The sequence below is a fragment of the Nerophis lumbriciformis genome, linkage group LG01 (genome assembly GCF_033978685.3).
Source record: "Nerophis lumbriciformis linkage group LG01, RoL_Nlum_v2.1, whole genome shotgun sequence".
In the NCBI taxonomy this organism is placed as follows: Eukaryota; Metazoa; Chordata; class Actinopteri; order Syngnathiformes; family Syngnathidae; genus Nerophis; species Nerophis lumbriciformis.
In genome coordinates this window covers 76,412,706-76,425,099 of record NC_084548.2, presented here as the reverse complement: position 1 = coordinate 76,425,099, position 12,394 = coordinate 76,412,706, and the positions used below count along the sequence as shown (strand labels likewise).

At 37.7% G+C, this 12,394-nt stretch overlaps 1 protein-coding gene across 2 annotated transcripts in view; it reads right to left on the bottom strand.

Moving 5' to 3' along the window:
- acss2 (acyl-CoA synthetase short chain family member 2) overlaps positions 1–12,394 on the bottom strand; it is a 50,512-nt gene that overhangs the window by 22,923 nt on the left and 15,195 nt on the right. The window contains exons 7-10 of one of the 2 annotated variants that reach the window (XM_061926027.1): positions 12,073–12,178; positions 10,122–10,166; positions 1,813–1,950; positions 1,578–1,748 (exon numbers count right to left, since the gene is read on the bottom strand). In XM_061926027.1, the coding sequence (XP_061782011.1) occupies positions 1,578–1,748; positions 1,813–1,950; positions 10,122–10,166; positions 12,073–12,178 (460 nt within the window). The remainder of the gene's footprint in view (positions 1–1,577; positions 1,749–1,812; positions 1,951–10,121; positions 10,167–12,072; positions 12,179–12,394) is intronic. The other variant, XM_061926028.1, reaches the window with a different exon arrangement.

Below are 12,394 nucleotides of genomic sequence, written 5' to 3'. Positions count from 1 at the left end.
ACTTTTAACACACGTTTGTTTACTTTTAACACACATGTTTGTTTACTTTTAACACACATTTGTTTACTTTTAACACACGTGTTTGTTGGTTTACTTTTAACACATGTTTCTTTACTTTTAACACACGTTTGTTTACTTTTAACACGTTTGTTTATTTTTAACATACATCTTTGTTTACTTTTAACACACGTTTGTTTACTTTTAACACACCTTTGTTTACTTTTAACACACATTTGTTTACTTTTAACACACATGTTTGTTTACTTTTAACACACATGTTTGTTTACTTTTAACACACGTTTGTTTACTTTTAACCTTTGCATCTTCAACATCTTTTATGTACTGCTTCCTGCTGCTGGCATTGTGCAATCATGTGAGCGATAGCATCCGCACACAGGAGACATAACACGCAGGAGACATAACACGCAGGAGACATAACACGCAAGAGACATAACACGCAGGAGACATAACACGCAGGAGACATAACACGCAGGAGACATAACACACAGGAGACATAACACGCAAGAGACATAACACGCAGGAGACATAACACGCAGGAGACATAACACGCAGGAGACATAACACGCAGGAGACATAACACGCAGGAGAGAGTTGTTTTTAAAGAGTATAACGAGAGGACCCTCCATCTGTTTACTTCATTGTTAGCTATTTTTTTACGATTTCCAATGCATAAAAAGAAACCAAGCATATGTGTTCTTGTCTTACATAAGGATTATAAATGATAAACAGTGATACACATGTTCTTGTCTTACATAAGGATTATAAATGATAAACATATGTGTTCTTGTCTTACATAAGGATCATAAATGATAAACATATGTGTTCTTGTCTTACATAAGGATTATAAATGATAAACAGTGATAAACTTATGTGTTCTTGTCTTACATAAGGATCATAAATGATAAACATATGTGTTCTTGTCTTAGATAAGGATTATAAATGATAAACATATGTGTTCTTGTCTTACATAAGGATCATAAATGATAAACATATGTGTTCTTGTCTTACATAAGGATTATAAATGATAAACATATGTGTTCTTGTCTTACATAAGGATTATAAATGATAAACATATGTGTTCTTGTCTTAGATAAGGATTATAAATGACAAACAGCACATCTCTTTACAATGTTTGCGTATTTCCAGTATGACTGCCCTAATAATATGGTCAGAGTGCAGAAGTGTTACTAGAGTGACGTAGGATCCGCAGAAATCGCCGGAGCAGAATATTCAAAAAGGCCGACTGAATTTGTGGCATTTTGTGATGTTCAGATGGTATTTTCTCCTACTTTGTGTATTGTAAATACAACATGGTTGAATGAAACACAATTAGGCATAAAAAGTCAACTTGTTTTTACACTCTACCTTAAAGTGCACACAGAGCTGGATAAAACTGAGGACCTCTCGCATGAATACAACAATCTAAACATGAGGAGGTTGCCTACAGCCGCAGCTGTTCATGCCAATGTCGCTAATTAGAGGCGCTTTTGTAGCCCGCCCTCCAACCACTTGATTGGAGCCCTTTTAGTAGCAGAAGAGGAAGTTGTGCCGCTCACCAAGACGCTGGTGGCCCCGTTGGCCAGCGGGCCGTATGTGATGTAGGAGTGTCCGGTGATCCAGCCGATGTCAGCCGTGCACCAGTAGACGTCGTCCGGCTGGTGGTCAAAGACCAGCTTGAAGGTGGCGGCGGTGTAGAGCATGTAGCCGCTGAGTGTGTGCAAGACCCCCTGCGGAGGACCACCACAGCAGTTATCCGCCGGCGCCAAGGCCAGCACCTCCTGGTCCTCCTACCTTGGGTTTGCCCGTGGAGCCGCTGGTGTAGAGGATGAAGAGAGGGTCTTCCGACTCGCACCACTCGGGCTCACACTCGTCAGACGCCGCGGCGACCAGAGCGTGCCAACAGCGGTCCACTTCCGGGTTCCACGGCACCTGACGCGGGCGAGGACTACAAGGTTACACTTTGGGACATACCTCTCAGAAAGGGAGAGGAAAATAAGCTGAAGAAAAGACTAAATAGTGATTTTAGGAAGAAAGGTTAGTAGAGAAGAGAATCAACATGCAAGCAGAAGCTGCTCTGGGAGTTCCTCAGGGTTCTAAGACACACTTCAGCTCTGGAGGAACCTCGTGTGCTACAAATGTTGTCCATGTCAGTAAATATGAATAAACAGTCAAATGTTCAGTAAGAAACATCACAACCCTACCTCCCTTTCCAAAAGACCCACGTTTTGCTTTTATGTCTGGGTTCTGGTGCCGCCACGCAAACTAGTCCCTCTGCACATGTATCAAAAAGTATGTACCGTATTTTCCGCACTATAAGGCGCACCTAAAAACCACAAATTTACTCAAAAGCTGACAGTGCGCCTTATAACCCGGTGCGCTTTATATATGGATTAATATTAAGATTCATTTTCATAAAGTTTCGGTCTCGCAACTTCGGTAAACAGCCGCCATCTTTTTTCCCGGTAGAACAGGAAGCGCTTCTTCTTCTACGCAAGCAACCGCCAAGGTAAGCACCCGCCCCCATAGAACAGGAAGCGCTTCTTCTTCTACTGTAAGCAACCACCCGCCCGCGTAGAAGAAGAAAAAGCGCGCGGATATCACCGTACGTTTCATTTCCTTTGTGTGTTTACATCTGTAAAGACCACAAAATGGCTCCTACTAAGCGACAGGGATCCGGTTCATGAAAAGACGCAATCTCTCCATCCGCACACGGATTATTATTTCACAGCAACTGATATTCCTGTGAACCGCACTGTGGATACAACGGGAGCACGTACGGTGAATATTCGCACCACAGGGAATGAGAAGTCATCCTTCACTGTGGTTCTAGCTTGCCATGCTAATGGCCAGAAACTTCCACCCATGGTGATATTCAAAAGGAAGACCTTGCCAAAAGAGACCTTTCCAGCCGGCGTCATCATAAAAGCTAACTCGAAGGGATGGATGAAGAAAAGATGAGCGAGTGGTTAAGGTAAGTTTAAGTTTACGCGAAGAGGCCGGGTGGCTTTTTTCACGCAGCTCTGTCCATGTTGATATACGTATGTTTGTGATTGCACATTTGCGTACATTTTGGGAGTGAACAGAGTTGTTAGAACGCTGGTTTTTAATATATTATTAAAGTTTGACTGACCTATCTGACTGTTTTTTTGACATTCCTTTAGCGCAGTTAGATGCGGCTTACAACACGGGGCGGCTTATAGGTGGACAAAGTTTTGAAATATGCCGTTCATTGAAGGCGCGGCTTTTAACCCAGGGCGCCTTATGGTGCGGAAAATACGGTAAGTGTTTAGTCTTGATATTTTAGGAACAGATTGACATGACAATGACTTTGAGTCGGACCTTTTGAAAAGAGAGGTAAGTCTACTCAAGAGAAGGAAAGAGCATGTTGATGTGATGCCTCCTCAAGATGCGGCGCAAAGAAAAAGTGCAATCGGGAAAACAAACTTTGCTGGAAAGAAACAAAGTTTGGTGAAAAGTGTGCTGAAAGATGAGGTAAACAACAGAAAATAATATTAGTTAGACTGCAGTGAAGAGGAAGAAGACATTGCAAAACATGAAACCTTTTTCTTGTTATTGATTTAACTCCCTTGATTGACAATTAGGTTGGGGTGTAACGGTACGTGTATTTGGATTGAACCGTTTTGGTACGGGGTTTTCGGTTCGGTTCGGAGGTGTACCGAACGAGTTTCCACACGAACATATTAAGTAGCCGCCTCTGTTTCTGTCAGTCCTCTACACACACCCAGCATTGTCCCACCCACACAACCATCTGATTGGTTACACACAGAGCGCTAACAGCCAATCAGCAGTGCGTATTCAGAGCGCATGTAGTCAGTGCTTAGCGTTTGGCAGGTAATCATCAGGCAGCGGACTCTCCCCAAATGATAACAAACACCTCCCAGTCAACTACTAGTAACATCACTATGAGCCCGTTGACCTTCTAGAAATATAAAAGGCAGCTCAGCTCGCTCGCAGTCCTGGCTTGAGGTGAAGGCTAATTCGCTTTTCGCGTAACATTAGCTCATTTTGCGGTGTGTGTGTGTTACGGACAGCAAAGCCCTGTCTGTCTGTTATTTCACTTGACCTTTTTCTGTGTTGAAGCAGCAAAAAAGGACATTATGTTAAATGAAGAGTTTCTGTCTCTGATAGTTGATATAATAATGTAAGTGCATCATTAAGTCTACATGAACTCCATGGTGTTCAGGGATGAATAGTCTCTCCTATTGCTATTGTACTATTTTTCAGCTATAGTTACATGAATCATTCGTAATGCAGCAGCCTAGTTTTGAATGGCAGGGTCCCTGCTATCACATGTTGATACAAATACATACCTGCCAACTTTTGAAATCAGAAAAACCTAGAAGCCAGGGTCCAGGACAAAGTCCTGGTGGGGGGTTCAGGTTCGCCCCCCGACGCAAAATGATTATTAGCATTCGGACAGGTTAAAATGTTGCTAAAACCATCACTTTTCTATCAGTCACAGTGACTTTTCAAAACAAAAATATTACAGCAAAAATCATATGGGTTGATTGACATGTTTATTCTGTAAGCTAACTTCAATAGTTTGACATTATTTTGACAGTTAATGCCAGTTATCCTGTCAACCTTTCACAAGACTTCAATTTGTTCATTGAAAGTATAAACACTTTTTACAGTAAACAAATGGTAAAACAGTACTAAACAATTCCATTCAAAAAAAAAATTGGTGTCATTATTAACTTTCTGTCCAAGCTTGTATAATCTACTGCCTTGTTCAATTGTATAAAATATTCTGTGCCTAAAATTCACATTTCTATCACAATTATCATACTGTAAACATGGTAAGCTAACTTCATTAAAATTAATAGTCCTGTCAATAGCATGGAATTACAATTCAAATGTAGTTTTTTTGTAAGCCTTTCAAAAGAATTCAAAATATGAAAAATGAATGAAAATTAATTGAAGCCATCAGACACTTGAAAAGTGGCACATCACATCTCTAATGTAATCATTTGAACTTTTCAACAGAAATAGCACTGCAAAAATATTAAGGACATACTTCTGTATTTTGGTAGTTATGCTGTCAACATTTAACAAGATTTCTTCAACTTGGACTTGAAAGCATAAATAGTATAAACACTTTTAACAGTATAACAGTACTAAACAATTCCAATAGATAACATTGGTGTCATTACCTTTTTGTTTGCTCAATTATTGCCTCCGTAAATAAAACTTCGGCATTTATCACATCCAAAGAATCTGTTTGGGCGACGAAAAACGTTGAAAGTTTTCCACTTGTATCGCTAGCAACGGCATTAGACTTGTGTTTTTTTTGTCCCAACGTGGTCTTTTACATCACTAATTCCTCCGTGTCCGATCGAAAAATCTTGTCTGCACAAGGTGCAATTCGCGTAGTTTTCACCCCTTTTTGGAACGGATAATTATTCCCGGATAGGCTTTTGAATATTCTTTAAGGAATGACTGCAGTTTTCTTTTCGGTTTAAGACTCGTTTGCGATTTTTCTCCGGCTGATTCCATGATCGTTCGCTCGTTTGCAAACAATGGCAACTGGTGCCTCGTGCTTGGCAGCGGTGCTATAAATAGCCTCGCGCATGGCATTCGGAATGGCTCGATAGGAAGTTACGGGAAGCAGTGTCGATTGTCATTGTTGTTACGCGATTTCGTGAATAAAACTTTTAAAAAAAATAAAAAATTTAATTAATGAAAAACCGTATTTTTTATCACTGCAACCGTAACCCGGAATAGGTTGATGAAAACCGTACTAATTACGGGAAAACCGGAGTAGTTGGCAGGTATGCTACATGAACTCCATGGTGTTCAGGGATGAATAGTCTCTCCTATTGCTATTGTACCATTTTTTTCAGCTATAGTTACATGAATCATTAGTAATGCAGCAGCCTAGTTTTGAATGGCAGGGTCCCTGCTATCACATGTTGATACAAATATAACATTCACATAATAAAAATCAACTACAGGTTTCCTAAATGCTGTAATAAATGAAGCATGATGAGTTGACTTGAAACTGTTTAACGTTGCACTTTTTATATGTAGAAGAAAAGTTGTGTCATTTTATTTAATCTGAGCAACAACTTGAGGCAGTTTAATGTTGATTAACGTGGGCAGGATTATTATTGTCATGTCTGTGTAATCATGTTTTGTTTTAAGCCATGTTTTGTTTAGTTATCGGACTCTTTAGTTTCTGTCTTTTCACTCCCTTGTCTTGTTTCCATGATTACCCCATTAGTTTCACCTGTTCCACGTTTGGACTCATTGTGCACTCTTGATTGTCACCATAGCAACCCATTAGTTTTCACCTGTCACGTCACGCACCTGTTTTCGTTAATCATGTCTGTAGTATTTAAGTTCATTGTTTTTCAGTTTGTCTTTCTGACGACATCTCCACACCCTTATGACCCTTGCTACTCCTTTTTCATGCCGGTTCCATGCCAAGTAAGTTTTTGTTAAGCCACAGTTAGTGTTTTGTTTAATTGTTCATAGGTTCCGCCAATGTGTAAGTTCTGTGTTTATAGTCTAGTTTTGTACCTCCGCCCCTGTGCGCGCCTTTTGTTTGATCTTTTTTTTTGTAGTTTTAGTGTTTAAATAAATCATGTATTCCCCTTCACGCCACGTATGGTCCAATTCACTTGCACCTCGGGAGAACAAACCAAGCCATAGTCCAAGTCTTGACAGATGTCGTCACAAAGACAAACTGAAAAACACTGAACTTAAATACTACAGACATGATTAACGAAAACAGGTGCGTGACTCAAAACGTGAAACAGGTGCGTGACGTGACAGGTGAAAACTAACGGGTTGCTATGGTGACAATCAAGAGTGCACAATGAGTCCAAACGTGGAACAGGTGCAGAGGTGGGTAGTAACGCGCTACATTTACTCCGTTACATCTACTTGAGTAACTTTTGGGATAAATTGTACTTCTAAGAGTAGTTTTAATGCAACGTACTTTTACTTTTACTTAAGTAAAATTATAGAGAAGGAACGCTACTTTTACTCCGCTACTTTTATCTACATTCAGCTCGCTGCTCGCTACTAATTTTTATCGATCTGTTAGTGCACGCTTTGTTTGTTTTGGTCTGTCAGACAGACCTTCAAAGTGTGCCTGCCTTACTGGTGACGTTTCACTTCGTTCCACCAATCAGATGCAGTCACAGGTGACGTTGGACCAATCAAACAGAGCCAGATGGTCACATGACCTGACTTAAACAAGTGTAAAAACTTATTGGGGTGTTGCCCTTTAGTGGTCAATTGTAGGGAATATGTACTGTACTGTGCAATCTACTAATAAAAGTTCCAATCAATCAAAAGTGTGAAGGAAAAAAGATACATTTTTATTTCAACCGTACATCCCGTCAAAAGCCTAAAGACTGACCGCACATGAGGACGTTCCTGTCTTCACAATAAAAGTGCCGCTCCATCGCGCCTGCGCTTTCAAAATAAGAGTCTCCGAAAGCCAGCGCAAACAAGCTAGCAAGCTACGGAGTTTGACGCCAATATATTTCTTGTAAAGTGTATAAAAACGAATATGGAAGCTGGACAAATAAGATGCCAAAAACCAACCACTTTCATGTGGTATTAGACAGAAAGGAGGAACTTTTTTTCTCCTCCATTTGAAAACGTGGACGTTATCATCACTACTGTCTGAATAGAATCAACGCAAGTCATCAGAATCAGGTAATACACCAACTTATATTCTTGTCTTCATGAAAGAAAGGAATCTATATGTGTTAAACATGCATGTATATTCATTAAAACACCTTTAACATGTAAACAAAAACAGCAAAATAAATACATATAAATTATATACTGTATATATCAATGTATATGTATGTATGTATGTATATATATATATATATATATATATATATATATGTATATATATATATGATATGAGTGTGTATGTTACTCATCAGTTACTCAGTACTTGAGTAGTTTTTTCACAACATACTTTTTACTTTTACTCAAGTAAATATTTGGGTGACTACTCCTTACTTTTACTTGAGTAATAAATCTCTAAAGTAACAGTACTCTTACTTGAGTACAATTTCTGGCTACTCTACCCACCTCTGAACAGGTGAAACTAATGGGGTAATCATGGAAACAAGACAAGGGAGTGAAAAGACCGAAACTAAAGAGTCCGATAACTAAACAAAACATGACTTAAAACAAAACATGATTACACAGACATGACAATAATAGTGTTCCCAATGTTAAAAGGATAAAGCCATATTTACACGTTATTCCACTTCTAACGCTACCATGAGCCATACAGTCATGTTATTCCATTTGTAATGCTACCATGATCCATATTCACATGTTATTCAACTTGTAATGCTGCCATGATCCATATTTACATGCTATTCCACTTCTAACACCACCATTCTCCATATATTTATGTTATTCCACTTTTAATGCTACCATGATCCATATTCACATGTAATTCCACTTCTAACACCAACATTATCCATATATTCATGTTACGCCACTTCTAACGCCACCATTCTCCATATATTCATGTTATGCCACTTTTAATGCTACCATGATCCATATTTACATGTTATTCCACTTCTAACACCACCATTCTCCATATATTCATGTTATTCCACTTGTATTGCTACCTATGATCCATATTTACATGTTATTCCACTTCTAATACCACCATTCTCCATATATTCATGTTATTCCACTTGTATTGCTACCTATGATCCATATTTATGCGTTATTCAACTTCTAACGCCACCATGAGCCATACAGTCATGTTATTCCACTTGTAATGCTACCATGATCCATATTTATATTATTCTACTTGTAATGCTACCATGATCCATATTTACACGTTATTCCACTTCTAACGCTACCATGAGCCATACAGTCATGTTATTCCATTTGTAATGCTACCATGATCCATATTCACATGTTATTCAACTTGTAATGCTGCCATGATCCATATTTACATGCTATTCCACTTCTAACACCACCATTCTCCATATATTTATGTTATTCCACTTTTAATGCTACCATGATCCATATTCACATGTAATTCCACTTCTAACACCAACATTATCCATATATTCATGTTACGCCACTTCTAACGCCACCATTCTCCATATATTCATGTTATGCCACTTTTAATGCTACCATGATCCATATTTACATGTTATTCCACTTCTAACACCACCATTCTCCATATATTCATGTTATTCCACTTGTATTGCTACCTATGATCCATATTTACATGTTATTCCACTTCTAATACCACCATTCTCCATATATTCATGTTATTCCACTTGTATTGCTACCTATGATCCATATTTATGCGTTATTCAACTTCTAACGCCACCATGAGCCATACAGTCATGTTATTCCACTTGTAATGCTACCATGATCCATATTTATATTATTCTACTTGTAATGCTACCATGATCCATATTTACACGTTATTCCACTTCTAACGCTACCATGAGCCATACAGTCATGTTATTCCATTTGTAATGCTACCATGATCCATATTCACATGTTATTCAACTTGTAATGCTGCCATGATCCATATTTACATGCTATTCCACTTCTAACACCACCATTCTCCATATATTTATGTTATTCCACTTTTAATGCTACCATGATCCATATTTACATGTTATTCCACTTCTAACACAACCATTCTTAAAAAAAAAAAAAAAAAAAAAAAAAAGGATAAATCCATTGTTTACAAATTTGGTAAATAAATAACCAAAAATTTATATTTTGTAGTTTTCTTACTGTACCGAAAATGAACCGAACCGTGACCTCTAAACCGAGGTACGTACCGAACCCAAATGTTTGTGTACTGTTACACTCTTACAATTAAGTCATCAACAAAAAGAAGAGTTCATGTGTTCACATGTCGTTGTAGACCACAGGGTTTTAAAAAAAATGCTACTGCCGGGTAATAAAAACTTACTTGGATTTATTTTATTTTTTATTTTTTTAATTGGGATGTATTTGTTTTGAACAGATTTAGACTTTCTACCCTTTAGCTGCATTTTTGTGTTGATCCTGCTGGTGTGTCCAGTGTGGCAGAGCAAAAGCGGAGGTGAAAGTACCTGTGGAACAGGACGACTTTTCTTTACTCTGCTCGTCTCTCTGTCCTGCGGGGGAGGAAGCAGGCTACCGTCAATCAACCGCTTCACTTCTTTTTACACCTGTATGACCGCTAACTAGCTTACTAAAAACACTGTCTCTACACAAAATAACGCTTTTAAAGGCGGGTGACCATATTTTTCGGACTATAAGGCGCACTTTAAATCCTTTCATTTGCTCAAAAATCCACAGTGCGCCTTATAGTCCAGTATGTGTTCATTCTGGTTGTGCTCACCGACCTCGCAGCAATTTTATTTGGTACATGGTGTAATGATAAGTGTGACCAGTAGATGGCAGTCACACATAAGCGATGTGTGTGGACTGCAAGTTGACGCCTGATGCTAGAAAGTACAGATTAGCAAGTAAACCCAAAACTTTGATGTTTCATTGAGAATATACAACATTACACACGCCGCTCAAAAGTCTGTCAAAATGTTTTGGTAAGCTATGAAGCCACACCACTGGATGGATTGTCGGCGCATTACGGCTACCATAGTCAGACGTACTGTGCTTCAACATACTGCTATCATCATTTGTCCCAAAGTAGTCTTTGTTGTCTCTCATGAAGTCTTGTTGTTGTTGTTGTTGAAGGAAAAGCAAACATTGTGATGAGTCTGTGAAATGAATACGCCTCCGTATGCTTAAAATGACAAAAACATGTAAATATTACATGAATGTTACTACATGACATATATACTTACATCATGTATATATATTACATGTTATTATGAATGTTACTACATGACATATATACTTACATCATGTATATATTACATGTTATTATGAATGTTACTACATGACATATATACTTACATCATGTATATATTACATGTTATTATGAATGTTACTACATGACATATATACTTACATCATGTATATATTACATGTTATTATGAATGTTACTACGTGACATATATACTTACATCATGTATATATTACATGTTATTATGAATGTTACTACATGACATATATAATTACATCATGTATATAGTACATGTTATTATGAATGTTACTACATGACATATATACTTACATCATGTATATATTACATGTTATTATGAATGTTACTACATGACATATATACTTACATCATGTATATATTACATGTTATTATGAATGTTACTACATGACATATATACTTACATCATGTATATATTACATGTTATTATGAATGTTACTACATGACATATATACTTACATCATGTATATATTACATGTTATTATGAATGTTACTACATGACATATATACTTACATCATGTATATATTACATGTTATTATGAATGTTACTACGTGACATATATACTTACATCATGTATATATTACATGTTATTATGAATGTTACTACATGACATATATAATTACATCATGTATATAGTACATGTTATTATGAATGTTACTACATGACATATATACTTACATCATGTATATATTACATGTTATTATGAATGTTACTACATGACATATATACTTACATCATGTATATATTACATGTTATTATGAATGTTACTACATGACATATATACTTACATCATGTATATATTACATGTTATTATGAATGTTACTACATGACATATATACTTACATCATGTATATATTACATGTTATTATGAATGTTACTACACGACATATTCACTTACACCATGTATATAAAACCTTGATGGAGGATTTTGGATATTTTTTAAGTGCTTTATAGGCAGAATGGAGCAACTCCCAATACCTCCATTGTTAGCTGACTTTTGCTAGCGTTTATTTACGATTTAGAATGCAGGAAAACAAAGTTCAAACATGTGTGTTATTGGCTCACATAAGGAATGATAAAAAAAAAGTGTGGTTCCCCTTTAATAAAGCTTTTATGGCAACCACGGTTTGACCCAGGAACAGATTATTTCTAGATGTTTCCGGCGTGAGGTTACCTGCAGGTCAGGGCAGGACCTTTTGGCAGGTGGACAGCTGAGAGAAGTCTCTTGTGCTTCTTTGGATAAATGTTTCAACACAATGCACCTGTGGAGTGGGAAGCCCCTGGAAACACACACACACACACACACACACACACACACACACACACACACACACACACACACACACACACACACACACACACACACACACACACACACACACACACACACACACACACACACACACACACACACACACACACACACACACACACACACACACACACACACACACACACACACACACACACACACACACACACACACACACACACGG